Below are 16,553 nucleotides of genomic sequence, written 5' to 3'. Positions count from 1 at the left end.
ACACCGCATGTTACTTTCCGAATCACTGAAATCGAGATTGCGATGCGCTTTTGTAAGGCAGTCACAGCTCATGTCACGTGATCTCGCAAGCTCATGACAGCGAGTATTCAGGGCATAGGGCGCGTGATGTAGTCAGCCAATAGCAACATCCCTGCTAAGCAGCGGTAACACACGAGTTAATGGCTTACATTAATATACATAGTGTTGCTACAAGAAAAGCAAAGCTTCCACATATAATATTGGTCACTAAGGTTAATAAGCTGCAAGAGAAGCTAATCTTTCGAGATAATGTTGATTTTTTGCGCGTGTTACACTTTCAGATACATCACACAAATGTGGCAGTAAAATTTCTAATAATGACAGAAATGTCTGATCTCCAGGGTTCGAAATTCTTGTAAATGGCTTGTCATCAAAGAGTTGATTTTTAAATGGAGTGAAACACACTGTGATTTAAGAATTTCATGGTACATCCTCGCGCATAGTCCAACTTACGTTAAAGGATATTTACTTTGAAAGTAACGCTTGTCAAACCAGCATTAGCAATATTTTTCCACGACCTGCTGGGAACAGGTTCGTTCCAGCAGCTGCCGGAGAGCACCAGGTAAGAGGCGCCCCGCGCTTGCGCAGCTAACATGACGTAGGAAGCCCGTATGTACGTACGTGTAAAACATTAAAAGATCTTACATTACGTTGTAAAAGCAGTAAGACATCACAGGGTACTCCAAGAGATCAGAACTTCGTGAACCATCCTAAAATATGCACATTTAAACTGCTACTTAAAGCGCACATTCGTATGTCCAGATTCAGATGTAAATTTTCTTGGATTACCAGTACTGCATTATCTAATGTTTGGTTCTTTATTATGGCATAATGCCGTACGTGCTAGAAGATGAAAACTTGCACTTGAAATACAGCGAACAGTTGAAACTAGCCAGTACTGTGGAATTAAAAATTTCGTTTCAAATACATTGGATGCCTCTGCGGAAAAGGTTAATAAAACCCAAATTTCTTTAGCAAACAGACAAAAATAACTTCATTGTTCTGCAAGGCGATTAGTGCTTGACTGTCAGAAAGGTGGAAATAAAATAAAGTCTGAAACTAATAACGTATATCAGCCTTCGGTAATTATGTGAATGTATTTTAATTCACTTGATACCTCCTGGCCAAAGATATCCGCTTTGCTTTCATGTGACGCGAGAGTAAACGAAGGAGAAACAGCAAAACCATTGAACGTTAACACGGGTCACGTGGAGACTGCCCACTATAATTCAGACTTCTCTGCGCATCAGCCTCCGATCTACGATATTTGCGAACCGGGTCAATACTAAAAAAAAATCGAATTTTCAAAAGTACCCTATGTGCATCTTGTAAAACACATCATTCTGAAAAATTTGAAACAAAAACATACGTGTTCGAGAAAATATACGACATGTTATTTGGCCTTAAGTGTGCTGAAGTGCAGTGCCACGCCTCTTCACACAGCGTTCTCTTACTGCACTGCACATCACTGCACTTCGCACTGTGGGACTCAAATGTGTATTTTGTAACGGATGCCATCGAACTACGTTCAGGACAGCGGAAATTAAAATGTCCTTTGATTTTAAACAAAATAATCTTGCAAGTAATACTGGATGGAATTATTTGTAACCGGAAAAAGAACTCTTCAGAAAATTTGGATTCTTTACTGCCTAATAGCTAATAACTTTCTGTTCTGGGTGACAAAATGAAATATAGGATACACAAAACCAGATAAGACAAGAGACAAGCAAGACAGTACATATTTCTTCAATGCTTGGGTTCTTTTCTCACTAATCTTGCTCTAGCTTTACATGCCGTGCTTTCCTTTCTGCGGAAGAATCTGTTACCTCATCAAAATTCGTCAAATGTTTTGCTACGTGAAAATGTACCAAAGACTGGTGTGGTTTCTCGATCTCATTACGTCTATTGTCACTGTTTGCAGGACGAAAGAAAATAGGCCTTACTAATATTGCAGCAACTGTAACACACACCAAACAAGCGAGATTGTTTTGGTAATAATGGTCGTTTTTATAATATGGCAGAATATAACTCGCCAAGTACCAATATGAAATGCCTGTTTGGCCTACCACAAGCGAAAGGCTTTATGTTAGGAAATAGTTTCATGTTTCATTCATAAGCTCCAGTTTCTTAAGCATGAGCTCGAAAAGTAGAAAAGTAGTAGTACGAAATTTTTGTATAAATTTGGAACCGCCCCGTTTCTTCTCCTTCCTCGTTCTAACAAAAGCTTCTCATCCCTAATTCTGTAACTATTCCTATCATTGTCAAAGCTCATTCTCCAGTCAACTCTACTAACTCTGCCAGAATCACCGGTTTAGTAATTATCCAGCGATTATTCTCCGGTTAGGCATTATTACGTGTTCGTACAACGCGTTTTCCGCGCTACTCCCAGAATGGAACTTAAGCGGCTGCTAACCAGGAAATGTACAACTTGCCCTCTCTAGTGTAGTGACCTGGTCAAAAACTTTTTGTCAAACTTTCATTTTCTTTGATACAGAGACAAGATAATACGTTAATATTTCGTATCTGTTATTCCTGTCGGTCGTTCATTTCCACTCTGGTAGTCTGAATCTATGGACGTAGCTATTCGCTCATCATCTGCATACCAGTCAGTCACACACACATACTACATTCACCCGTGCGGCTTTACTCCGCTCAGCTCGTGTAGCCCCGTCCCCTTTTGTCTGCAGGAAAGTTTATTTCCAGATGCGACGAGGATTCCCCTGACAGGTACATCACGTACACTATGCACACATTCAAAAATCAACTTACGATTCATTCAGAAATCAACTTAGAATGTGATCCAAAATGTTCACAAATCAACAGCGATGAGCTTCAAACACTTTTGAATAATCGATAGACCAATGTGCTCTAGATGCTAGGTGCTTTGTGAAACAAAGTTATTTTTCCTCAACAATACGAATTTTCCCACCCTCGCCACAGAAATTGGAGCCCGGTTCAGATACTCTGGTTTGCTGCGTGCAGAACCAACAACTGTGCATGCGCGTGATTCCGCTCGTAACTGCTTAAATGAATCTAATGTAAACAGTTGTGACTTAACGCTCATCAGAGGTAATTTGTTGTGACGAAGCACTGCATTGTCTTCCTACAGCCTTTCACACATTTTGCTGTTGGCAGACACTTGTATGAGCACTGTTTCGTTTATATATAAAGCATTCCCTCATTCATATTTTGTTGCTGCAGTATTATTCTCCAGCAGCGGGATACAGTAATGTCCTTAGTTAGAGTATCGGTTATTAACAATCAAAATGACAAAAAATTAACTGAAAACTACATCAATGAAAAACTCCCGGGATTCTAGAAAATTCCCGTTTTTCCCAGTTTTCTTGCGGATGAAAAAATTCCTGCGTCTTTCCGGGATCTTCCGGGCCGTATACACCATGTAATAGTCTCTTGTTAGGAATGGTATCAAAACCCTTCTGGAAATCTAGGAATATGGAATCGATCTTAGATCCCTTGTCGACAGCACTCATTACTTCATGGGAATAAAGAGCTAGCTGTGTTTCACACGAACGATATTTTCTGAATCCGTGTTGGTTATGTATCAATTAAGTCATTTTCTTCAAGGTGAGTCATAATGTTCGAGTACAGTATATGCTCCAAAATCCTACAGCAAATTGAGGTCAGTAATATGTCTCTGTAATTCAATAGGTTACTCCCATTTCCTTTCTTGAGTATTGGTGTGACCTTTGCTACTTTCCAGTCTTTAGGAACAGACCTTTCGCCAAGTGAACGGTTGTATATGATTGCTAAGAAAGGCACTATTGTGTCTGCATACTCTGAAAGGAACCTAATTCGTATTCCATCTGGACGAGAAGACTTGCCTTTCTTAAGTGATTTGAGTTGTTTCACAACACCTAATATATATAATTTTTCGTGAAGGAATTAAGGAAAACTGTATTTAGTAACTCCGGTTTAGTGGCACCATCACTGAGGAAACTGTTGTTGGGTATATATAAAACTGAAGTATAAAATGGTCCATACTTGATACTGAAATCCACAGGCTATGAAGTCATCTTGCAAATGTATCAGTTCACTGTGAGATGTCAATATATTTTTCAGTAGGACCAACTATCTTTGCCCACGTCAGTTGCTCATTTCTGAAACTAGAAGTTTACTATACCATGCAATTATGCAAAACTTCTCCTCTGTGAATCAAATCCACTACTCATCACACCTGGTGACCTCCATCATCCATCGAATACAGGAGTTTGTTTACGAGTGACGAGCCATACAGTGCTGTACGCATCTCCACTCAGCCACACCCACTGCATTTCTCACTTCTCGAGAGCAGATACCTCAACCATTAGACCAGCTGATGCGTTTGCTGGCGTAGATGGAATTACCATTGTGGATCATGTTTTTTACCCATGGTTTGCAAACACTACCGCCAGAGGTTCTCATGTACATCCTCTACAGTAGGGTAACATCCACCGATTCGATTTCCCTTTTGCTACTCTTCCCACAAGTCCCTCGGGATAAACTCTAGTGGAAGTGTCGATGAGACACTGAGTCAGAAGTGGAGGTGTGCTCAGGCAGCCGACTGGTCACGGAGACTGCCTGCAATAAGCAGCAAATCTGGGTTCCTGTTCCAGTGCGGCACAGATTTCCAATAGTCACTACAGATGTAACTCACTAGGGAACCATTTAAGGAATACTCGAATTACATTTTAAGACATACCCAAAACAAGCTGCATCCTCATACCGGTACTAAATAATAACTTTGTAATTATTACTTTTATTTCTGTTTACCTTTCTTTCGTCATTTCTTCCTGAGTGTCTTCAATAACTTATATCTACAACCATTCACGTAAGTTTTGTTGAGTGGAATTGTATGAAACATCCCGTTTGCATACCCATTTAATTCAGAATCAATTTGTAAGAGACACAATCATCACTAAAAACAAAATCTAGATTCAACACATCAATATATAAAGAATCTTTGGAAATGGGTATGATTTGTATGTGACACTTCCTACGTAGCTAAAGTTGAGCGACTCTGAACTGAACTTAATTCTCACGGCAAATACAGAGAGCGAGAAATCTTCTGCACATGTGCTCAATCTTCAAAATATCATAGCCAAAAAAGTGAGAAATAAGTGATGTTTAATGGCAACTGTAACCTCTATCCAAAAACTGAAGGAATCTGTATTTTATTTTATTTACTATATCGGCTGGTTAATGCCAAAATAAGCAGTACTCTGAGGGTAAGACTTGGGGACGTGTGGCAACACAACTTACCGGAAGCGAGAGACGGCTGCGTCATCAGGTGGAGGGGTGTGTCTGGCAGACGTGGGAGGCGCAGCTGCAGCAGGAGTCCGGCTGTGGCCGCTGTGGGGTTGACTGTCAGAGTTGGGGGTGGACCCGCCCCCTGTGGCGGTCGGCGAGCTGCACAGAGAAACACTGTGTGGGTGGGCATGTTCACACAGGGGCTCACTGCAGGCGATACAGCTGAGGGACTGTCCACCAGGGCAACAGAACACTCAGTGCCAACAACACCATCCTGTCACTTAAGGTGACTGTACCACCAATTAACTGATCTTTTTCTGCACTACTTCTGCTATATACCCCAATGGCATAGCTTGAGATGCAAAACAACAAATTGTTCACAATGAAGCACAAACCAAATCCCAAACATCAGGGCCAACAATTTTGCTGCCCTGACAGAACAACTATCAGACACAATTTAGAAGCAGTTAAAGTCATCTGGCTGCTACTTTTGGTTGTGAGGTGATTTGAAAACTGATATATGGATGCTGAATTATATCACTGGAGGAAGAGAGACAGAGAGAGAGAGAGAGAGAGAAACTGGTAAGTTGGGGTATCAACTTACTGTTTAAACTATATGGTCATGGATATGCAGGCGCTCTGATGTGAAGCCCGAGGGAATGAAGAAGATGGACAAGAATTACAAGAGCTATGCTATAAAAGTTATCAAGAGTATATTCAAAATTTGCATTTCAGTAAAGCAAATAGAACTGTATATATGCATGTAATGTCTCCACAATTCGATTCCTTGAAAAGACAGCAGTGGTGATGTGTTTCATAAACAACAATTTTCGTGTTGAGCAGTTTGCAGTAGAGGCCACCATTAAAAGAAAAAAAATAGATTACACAGTGTATGCAATTTTATCTGATGGACAACGTTTAAAACTTGCGAAGTAACCTGTAGTCTACTGAATATTGATTTTTTTTTAAATTTAAAAAGAAACAAAATAGACTTGTCTGGAGCATATGTATCCGAGAGAGAGAGGCAACAAATGATAGCTGGATGAAAACGTCACATCAATACTGACATTGTGGGAGATATGTCGTACACCTGTAGATGAACAGCGAATATAATCTGCTGTATGCCCGTAGCAGGAAACCTGATAGGATTCCCTGGACGACCTCTGGTAACGCCACAAGGAACTTCAAAAAAGACAGGGGGACAGAGATTTCCTGTCTGCTTTGTTAAAGGGAATGCACGGAAAATATTCAGGGCGATAGCTGAACAGAGACGAGAAGGAAATGTGATTGTAAGGCACTGCATCGAGTGTGACAATATTACTGTGCTGGCTGGAGTATTCTCTTCTTGTTTGCCCCCAGTGTGCATGAGTAGCTCCAGTGCTCATAGCTCCTGCTTTACTGGATATCTCAGGGAGACATACCCTGCTCTTTGGGGCCAGTCACTTAGGGGTAGCGTCTTTTTTAGTAATCAGGAAAATCCTCAGTCCCAGGTTTGAACCTCACCATCAGTTGAATTTTGAATAAGAATCATCAGCATCGGTGTCTGAAGACTTCCAGCATCAGGTGTCGCCCTCTTTCAGCCAACAACCTTTCCACAGAGGGCGGAGGGGCCGACAGAGGTTCAGGGCACTCCCTTTCCCTTGAGGTCTGAAACTGCTCCTAAATGAGGAAGAATTGGCAATGATCAAAGGTTGAGTAACCAACGAAAGGATAACGTTCTATGATTCTGGAGCTGGAAAGTTAGGAGTTCGAATGTGGTTGGGAGCCAGAAAATAAGAAACGGATTTCTGGTCACATGAGAATAGGGTAGTAGCAACAGCAGTAGGATTCAGTATCAATAGAAAGGCAGGGCAGAAAGTGAGTATAGATATGTTCTCATGAGAACCAAAAGCAAACCAACAACATGCATAGTTCAGGTATACATGATGACGTTGCAAGTTGAAGGTGGAGAGAGAGAAAAAGTGAGGATATTGAACAGGTAATTCAGTACTATGTAATAGTCATGGAGGGACTGAAACGCGATCATAGGGGAAGGAGTAGAAGAAAGGGTTACACGAGAATATGTACTTGATAATAGGAATAGGAGAGAAGAAAGGCTAGTTAAGTTCTACAGTAAATTTATCCTCGTAATAGCTGGTATAGTCTGTTCAAAAATCACTAGACGAGGGGGTATATTTGGAAAAGAATCGAAATATGGGAGGTTTAAAGTCACACCATATTATTGTCAGGCAAACATTTTGAAATCAGATACTGGACTGTAAAGCATACCCAGGAGTAGATATAGAGTCATAACAATTTAGCAGTGATTAAGAGTAGGCTCAATTTTACGAGACTCGTCAGGAGCAATCGATGTACAAAGAAGTGGAATACAGTAGTACTAAGGAAAGAAGAGATGAGATTTATGTTCTCTGAGGCTACAGTTACTGCAACAATAAGCAGCTCAATAGGTAGTTCAGTTGAAGAGGAATGGATATCTTTAACAACGACAGTAACAGAAGTTGGAAAGAAAAACGTAGGTACAAAGAAGCTAACTGCGAAGAAACCATGGAAAACATAAGAAATCCTTCCGCTGATCAATCGATTGAAGATATAAGTTCAAAAATATTCAGGAAAATTCAGTAATAGAGAAATATGTCACTTAGGAATGAAATGAATAGGAAGTGCAGAGAAGCTAACGTGAAATGGCTGCACGAAAAATGTGAAGAAATCAAAGAAGAAATGATTCTTGGGACGACTGACGCAGCATATAGAAAAGTCAAAGCAATCTTCCACAGAATTAGAAGCAAGCGTGGTAATATTAAGAGCACAATGGGAATTCCAGTGTTAAATACAGAGGCGAGATCAGATAGTTGGAAAGAGTACACTGAAGGCCTCCCTGATTGGAACAACTTGTCCGATGGCGTGACAGAAGAACAAGCAGGAGTCGGTATGGAAAATATTGGTGATTAGAATCAGAATTTAAAAGCGCTTTGGAAAATTTAAGATCAAAGAAGGCAAAAGGTATAGACAACATTCAATCAGAAGTTCTAAAATCATTGGGAGAGGTGGCAAAAGGTCTATTCTCACTGGTGTGTAGAATGTATGAGTCTGGCAACATACAATCTGACTTTGAAAGAAATATAATCATCACGATTTGGGAGACTGCAAGAGCAGAGAAGTGTGAGAATTATCGCACAATCAGCTTAACAGCTGAAGCATCCACGTTTCTGACAAGGATAATACACAGGAGAATGAAAAGAAAATTGAAGTTCTGTGACGTTCATAGGATTTGTGGTCCTGGAGAAAGCGTTCGGCAATATCAAGTGGTTCAAGATGTTAGAAATTCAGACAAAAATACATGTACGCTATAGGAGAAGTCAAGTAATTTGCAATATGTACAAGAGGCAAGAAGGTAAAATAAGAGTGAAAGACCAAGAATGAAGTACTCGGATTAAAAAGGGTGTCAGAGAGGGATGTAATCCTTCGCCCCTACTGTTCAGTCTATACATCGAAGAAGCGATGACGGAAATAATGGAAAGATTGAAGAGTGGAATTAAAATTCAGGGTGAAATGATATAAGATTTGCTGATGACCGATTCTCTCAGTGACAGTGAAGAAGAATTACAGGGTTTGCTGAATGGAATGAACAGTCTAATGAGTACAGAATATGGAATCAGAGTAAATCAGAGAAAGGCGAAATTGATAAGAAGCAGTAGAAGTGAAAACAGCGAGAGACTTAGCATCGTGACTGACGATCATTAAGTAGATGACGTTAAGGTGCTATGCAATGTAGGCAGCAAAGAAACCCATGACGAACAAAGCAAGGACGACGTCAAATTCACACTAGCACTGCCAAAAAGGGAATTTGCTTACCAGGCTTCTGCCGGTGGCTCACCGAGCAGACGGCCGACTTCAATGACTTCTTGCGGGTACTTGAGCACAGCGTCCGCCCAGCCCCGCGTGGCCATCACCTGCAGGTGGTCCTTTATGAAGGCGACGGCAGCCCTGGTGGCGTCCGGGCACGAGTGCCTCATTGCCGTGACGGCCGTCGCCGCTGCGGTCTCGACGGCCAACTGCGAGATCAGCTGCCGCTCACAGGCAGCCTTCAGGCCCGACAAGCCGTACTTGTCGGCCGCCGAGAGCAGCTGGGCGGCCATGTCGGGCAGGTGGGGGGCCTGCAGGGTATACGTGTAGGCGACCAGGAGCCTCAGCACCGGGCCCTCCACGTCGTCGATGCTCACCTGGCCGCAGCTGGCCTCCAGCATGTCGTGCGCGAACATCGCTGCGAACACGGGGCTCGCGGCCGCCAACACGGCCCTGTGAGCCGCCACCCTCGTCTCGCCCGCCACCAGCGTCACCAGGGCGTCTTCACCCCCATCTACCAGGGCGGCCAGGGCCTCGGTTGTGTTGTTCTGAACCTCCGTAACTGCCGACATGGTGGGTGGTCCTGAAACACAGTGCCACTGAGCAGCCCTCACACTGCACCCTCAACACTTGTACGAGGCGCATGCATACCTGTATGAAACAGCAGCTGTGAAAGTGTTGTCCACCCTAAATCAATTGCAACGTCACCAGTTTCCTTCAAATGACAAGGGCCCGTACTGCTTTGCGATCACCTAAGGTTTGTAACTACCACTGCGGTGCTATGATAGACTGCTTTCACCTTCTAAAAATGTTATCGTTCTCAGTCAAAAGATGGTTTATTTATGTCATAGCAAAAAAATTAACAAAGCAACAAACGTGTTTCAGCCATAAAGTTACACGACTTATATTTAAATCCAAGTTGGTGGCACCTCTAACTAGGAAAAATTTTCTTCCTCCTTATCTCAAGTTCCTCAGATCCGTGACACCTGATCAGAAGCAATGTACATCTAATGCAGAAATCAGTTTCCTCGGTGAATGTCTCAGGGTAGGCACGATTAAACTTGACCGGCCACCATGGCCGAGTGGTTCTAGGCGCTTCAATCCGGAACCACGCGCCTGCTACGGTCACAGGTTCAAATCCTGCCTCGGGCATGGGTGTGTGTGATGTCCTTAGGTTAGTTAGGTTTAAGTAGTTCTAGGTTCTATTGGACTGATGACCTCCGATGTTAAGTCCCATAGAGGTCAGAGCCATTTGAGCGGTTTTGAACCACTAGTCTAAATTCATTGGTATGTTTAACTCTCCTTTGAACAGATTGATACCTGCGTCTTCTTTCTTCAGAAAAAGATGCAGCGCCCACCTCCGTGGTAAAGAATGCTGCATAATACAATCATAAATCATGTCGCCATTTTATCCGATTGTTGCGAGCTATGGTGTACCCAGGTATTTCCAGGTTGAGCAGTTTAGGAATGAAACTCGTTGCCTCCATTTCCAGAACGTGTGTTGTGGAACTTTCGCACAAATATAAATTTGCATCTCCTTTTGGCGTGGACGTGTTTGTAGAGCATCTTTGCCCCACAGAACGTTCGGGTACTTATTAGATGACACATACGTCATGGCTAAACCAAAGTAAGCTCTATCACAGCTCCGACATCACTCTTGACTCTCCTGGTCGTATGAGGGGCAAACGACGGAGTCAGTGAAATAGTTCCACACCCTACAGTGTAAACTGCCTTCCGAAATTCAGACAAGTGGGTTTTGCGAGAACGGCGTCCACTTTTTTCGAAACGTGCCGAATCAGAATCTCCATTCCACCAGCGTAAGACGTCTGCCGGACCGTTACGGTGCTAGCAGAGCGCCAAAGAATTCGTCCGAAGGCTTCTGTCGCGCCCGCCCGACTTGGATCGAGACGCCGAGGCAGTGCTGAACAGAGCGTAGCGCCGGAGGTCAGCGCAGGGTCGCAGGCCAACACGTACACTGCAGGCTTCTGGAAGCCACCCGACCAACCCAAGTCTTCCTTTCCCATCCCTCGTTAGTTGTACATTTGTTTCCGTTTTATGTCGCTTTGTGGTTTTTTCGCCTCCCCATACAAAGTATGCACTCAATGTTATAGGCTCAAAAATTTGGACACTGGCGTTGTAATCGCATAATGAACGACTTTTTACTGTTGTTTAAAGGCGTTGTTACCGTATTTTCCTACACCCAAGTGGTGTTGCATGTCAATAAACTAAGTGGTAAAAGCTGTAAAGCCGTTCACATTTCCATACAGTCTTCGAGCATCGACATGTTCCTCGTCTAAGAAACAGACGTCATTGTCTTATAAATCTTTAATGTATCCCGAGATCAGTGGTGTAGTTTTCTACTTTATTGTGACACTCGCAATGCGACTGTAGTTTAGACTGAGCTTTCGCAGATTCTTTCACTCAAACGGTTTTCTAGGTAATCACAAACTTGCCAAGATACTGAGCGGGATCGCGTCTGAATTATTAGAAGACAGAGAGCCATGGTCCCGATCACCTTCAGCATATTTTGGAGACACAATCTTCGTACGTGTCTGCGCCATGTAACTGGCAGAGAAACGTGTGTGAAATGCAAGTAGTGGCCTGCAGGAGGAGCTGGCCACTGTCCGCGAACAGCTGAACGTGTTGATGGCCGTGGTCAGCCGTCTTCAGGCTGCTGCCTCTGAGTGTAGCGGCAGTGGGGAGTCTGGTGCGTCGCAAGGTACACCCCAGGTGTTACACATGCGTCACCCACTGTCCCTGCTGTCGAGACATCTTCGCGGGTACAGGGCGCGGTTGGGCCACCCTCTCCCCAAGGGGAGCGGCGGTTTCAGCGTCGTTCGCGGCGCACGAGGCGGAGGGTCAATGTGGAGGCTGGTTGCGTGGCAACGCCCGATCTGCCTGTGAGTGGACATGTGGCTGCTCCTTCAGCAAGGTCCGAGCAGGCACACGGGGGGAGGGGTTTATTAGTTATTGGGAGCTCCAACGATAGGCGGGTGATGGAGCCCCTTAGGATAGCAGAAAGGTCGGGGAAGAAGGCCAGTGTTCACTCTGCTTGCCGGGGGGTCTCATCCGAGATGTGGAGGAGGCCCTGCCTGCGGCGATAGAGAGCATTGGGTGCACCCGATTGCAAATTGTTGCTCATGTCGGCACCAATGACTCCTGCCGTCTGGGTTCAGAGGTCATCGTCAGTTCGTACAGGCGGTTGGCGGAATTGGTGAAGGCAGAAAGCCTCGCTCGCGGGGTAGAATCAGAGCTAACTATTTGTAGTATCGTTCCCAGAACTGATCGCGGTCCTCTGGTTTGGAGCCGAGTGGAAGGCTTAAACCAGAGGCTCAGACGATTCTGCGGAGATTTGGGGTGCAAATTTCTCGACCTCCGCTATCGGGTGGAGAAACGTAGGGCCCCCTGAATAGGTCAGGCGTGCACTACACGTGAAGCGGCTACAAGGGTAGCGGACTATGTGTGGAGTGCACATGGGAGTTTTTTAGGTTAGAGAATTCCCTCCCTAGGCCTGACAGGATGCCTCCTGAGACGCGGCAAGGTAGGAGTAGGCAAAATGCAACAGGGAATAACAATATTAATGTGCTAATAGTAAACTGCAAGAGCGTCTATAGAGAGGTCCCAGAACTGTTCTCATTAATAAACGGTCATAACGCCCATATAGTACTAGGGACAAAGTTGGCTGAAACTAGACGTAAACAGTAATTAAATCCTAAACTTTGATTGGAATGTATACCGCAGAGACAGGCTGGACAGTCAAGGGGGGAGGCGTGTTTATAGTGATAAGAAGTGCTATAGTATCGAAGGAAATTGACGGAGATCCGGAATGTGAAATGATTTGGGTGTAGCTCACGGTTAAAAAAATGGTTCAAATGGCTCTGAGCACTATGGGACTTAACGTCTGTGGTCATCAGTCCCCTAGAACTTAGAACTACTTAAACCTAACTAACCTAAGGACATCACACACATCCATGCCCGAGGCAGGATTCGAACCTGCGACCGTAGCAGTCGCGCGGTTCCGGACTGCGCGCCTAGAACCGCTAGACCACCGCGGCCGGCCACGGTTAAAGTAGGCTCAGACATAGTAATTGGATGTCTCTATAGGCCCCCTGGCTCAGCAGCTGTTGTGGCTGAGCACCTGAAGGATAATTTGGAAAATATTTCGAGTAGATTTCCCCACAATGTTATAGTTCTGGGTGGAGATTTTAATTTGCCGTATATAGACTGGGAGACAAACATAGATAACGGGTGGCAGGGACAAAGAATTCAGTGAAATTTTTGTAAGTGCTTTATCTGAAAACTACCTTGAGCAGTTAACAGAGAACTGACTCGTGGCGATAACATATTGGACCACCTGGTGACAAACAGACCCGAACTATTTGAAACAGTTAACGCAGAACAGGGAATCGGCCATCATAAAGCGGTTACGGCATCGATGATTTCAGCCGTAAATAGAAATATTAAAAAAGGTAGGAAGATTTTTCTGTTTAGCAAAAGTGACAAAAAGCAGATTACATAGTACCTGACGGCTCAACACAAAAGTTTTGTCTCACGTACAGATAGTGTTGAGGATCAGAGGACAAAGTTCAAAACCATCGTACAATATGCGTTAGATGAGTATGTGCCAAGCAAGATCGTTAGAGATGGGAAAGAGCCACCGTGGTACAACAACCGAGTTAGAAAATTGCGGAAGCAAAGGGAACTTCACAGCAAACATAAACATAGCCAAAGACCCTTGCGGACAAACAAAAATTACGCGAAGCGAAATGTAGTGTGAGGAGGGCTATGCGAGAGGCGTTCAATCAATTCCAAAGTAAAGTTCTATGTACTGGCTTGGCAGAAAATCCTAAGAAATTTTGGTCCTATGTCAAAGCGGTAGGCGGATCAAAACAATGTCCACTCTGCGACCTAAATGGTACTGAAACAGAGGATGACAGACTAAAGGCCGAAATACTGACTTTTTCCAAAGCTGTTTCACAGAGGAAGACTGCACTGTAGTTCCTTCTCTAGATTGTCGTACAGATGACAAAATGGTAGATATTGAAATAGACGTCAGAGGGATAGAGAAACAAAATCGCTCAAAAGAGGAAAGGCTGCTGGACATGATGGGATACCAGTTCGATTTTACACAGAGTACGCGAAGGAACTTGCCCCCCCTTCTTGCAGCTCTGTCCCGTAGGTCTCTACAAGAGCGTAGCGTTCCAAAGGATTGGAAAAGGGCACAGGTCATCCCCGTTTTCCAAGAAGGGACGTCTAACAGATGTGCACAACTATAGACCTGTATCTCTAACGCCGATCAGTTGTAGAATTTTGAAACATGTATTCTGTTCGAGTATAATGACTTTTCTGGAATCTTGAAATCTACTCTGTAGGAATCAGCACGGGTTTCGAAAAAGACGGTCGTGTGAAACGCAGCTCGTGCTATTCGTCCACGAGACTCAGAGGGCCATAGACACGGGTTCACAGGTAGATGCCGTGTTTCTTGACTTCCGCAAGGCGTTCGATACAGTTCCCCACAGTCGTTTAATGAACAAAGTAAGAGCATATGGACTATCAGACCAATTGTGTGATTGGATTGAGGAGTTCCTAGATAATAGAACGCAGCATGTCATTCTCAATGGAGAGAAGTCTTCCGAAGTAAGAGTGATTTCAGGTAAGCCAGGGGAGTGTCATAGGACCGTTGCTATTCACTATGTACATAAATGACCTGGTGGATGACATCGGAAGTTCACTGAGGCTTTTTGCAGATGATGATGCTGTGGTGTATCGAGAGGTTGTAACAATGGAAAATTGTACTGAAATGCAGGAGGATCTGCAGCGAATTGACGCATGGTGCAGGGAATGGCAATTGAATCTCAATGTAGACAAGTGTAATGTGCTGCGAATACATAGAAAGATAGATCCCTTATCATTTAGCTACAAAATAGCAGGTCAGCAACTGGAAGCAGTTAAAATTATCTGGGAGTACGCATTAGGAGTGATTTAAAATGGAATGATCATATAGTTGATCGTCGGCAAAGCAGATGCCATTCATTGGAACAATCCTAAGGAAATGCAATCCGAAAACAAAGGTTACAGTACGCTTGTCCGCCCACTGCTTGAATACTGCTCAGCAGTGTGGGATCCGTACCAGATAGGGTTGATAGAAGAGATAGAGAAGATCCAACGGAGAGCGGCGCGCTTCGTTACAGGATCATTTAGTAATCGCAAAAGCGTTATGGAGATGATAGATAAACTCCAGTGGAAGACTCTGCAGGAGAGACGCTCAGTAGCTCGGTACGGGCTTTTGTTAAAGTTTCGAGAACATACCTTCACCGAAGAGTCGAGCAGTATATTGCTCCCTCCTACCTATATCTCGCGAAGAGACCGTGAGGATAAAATCAAAGAGATTAGAGCCCACACAGAAGCATACAGACAATCCTCCTTTCCACGAACAATACGAGACTGGAATAGAAGGGAGAACCGATAGCGGTACCCAAGGTACCGTCCGCCACACACCGTCAGGTGGCTTGCGGAGTACAGATGTAGATGTAGATATGCAGGGCGCGGCGGTGAGACACTCTGGACTCGCATTCGGGAGGACAGTGGTTCGACCACACACCGTGCAGTGGTCTGCAGCAGGTCTGCAGACAGAGGGCGAATGAGTGGATGTGGCTGCTTGTCATTTGTGTCTTCTGCACCGGTTTTCTGTTTGCTGTCCACCCACACAGGTTTTTCTTCATAGAGTCTCTCTCAATAGGGGTGCCGTGATGGTGCCCTAGGAGAGGCATGACCTTTAAGGTAGCCCTACCGGTCTTCATTACCGAATGTTCCACAAATTGCAACAGGTATTTACTTGTCGGTGTGTCGTTTCCCAGAAAAACCGTGAGGAAGTGGTCTCATTTCGTCCATCATTAAAGTTGTTTACAAGCTTTCCAATGAGTACGACGTGCATTAAACTACTTTTCAATATTTTTATAATTTCCAATGGTGGTCATGTTTTCTTCTACAGTGTAATTTCCGTGTGTGGGTCACACAAGTCAGAAACGATTTCACGGTGCCATCAATTTGGAATCTTTACAGTCGCCTCATCAGTATGAATTGCAGACTTCTTTATTCTTTTTCCACCCGAATTAGAAATTAATCAGCGAAAGAACTACGTCCTCTTGGTTTATTAATGACTAAACATTTGGCTGAGCTTTTGATATATTATCAATTTCTTCCACCCCTGAGAGGCGTTTTTGATGTGATGGGGCCTTCCACTGTAATTCCACATGTCTGATGGCATCTGGTCTTTATCAACCAACTGGTCTAGAAATAGTCAAATAATCGACGAAACTAGTTTTTCAGACAGTATTTTCTGAATAGACAGCCAACCATGGTCCAATATTTCTAAGACAATATATCGTAGTCCGGATAGATTGTTAAGTAACAATGTCTTTCTT

The 16,553-nt window shown here is 43.9% G+C and overlaps 1 protein-coding gene across 1 annotated transcript in view; it reads right to left on the bottom strand.

Annotated features, from left to right (window-relative positions):
• LOC126442788 (uncharacterized) overlaps positions 1-16,553 on the bottom strand; it is a 58,672-nt gene that overhangs the window by 11,231 nt on the left and 30,888 nt on the right. The window contains exons 2-3 of the mRNA XM_050090823.1: positions 9,139-9,712; positions 5,299-5,445 (exon numbers count right to left, since the gene is read on the bottom strand). Coding sequence (XP_049946780.1) covers positions 5,299-5,445; positions 9,139-9,701 — 710 coding nt within the window. The 5' untranslated portion in view covers positions 9,702-9,712. The remainder of the gene's footprint in view (positions 1-5,298; positions 5,446-9,138; positions 9,713-16,553) is intronic.

Source organism: Schistocerca serialis, unplaced genomic scaffold (genome assembly GCF_023864345.2).
Source record: "Schistocerca serialis cubense isolate TAMUIC-IGC-003099 unplaced genomic scaffold, iqSchSeri2.2 HiC_scaffold_1407, whole genome shotgun sequence".
Taxonomy (NCBI): domain Eukaryota; kingdom Metazoa; phylum Arthropoda; class Insecta; order Orthoptera; family Acrididae; genus Schistocerca; species Schistocerca serialis.
Note: the sequence above shows the minus strand (reverse complement) of the source record. Positions and strands in the feature narration are given on the sequence as shown.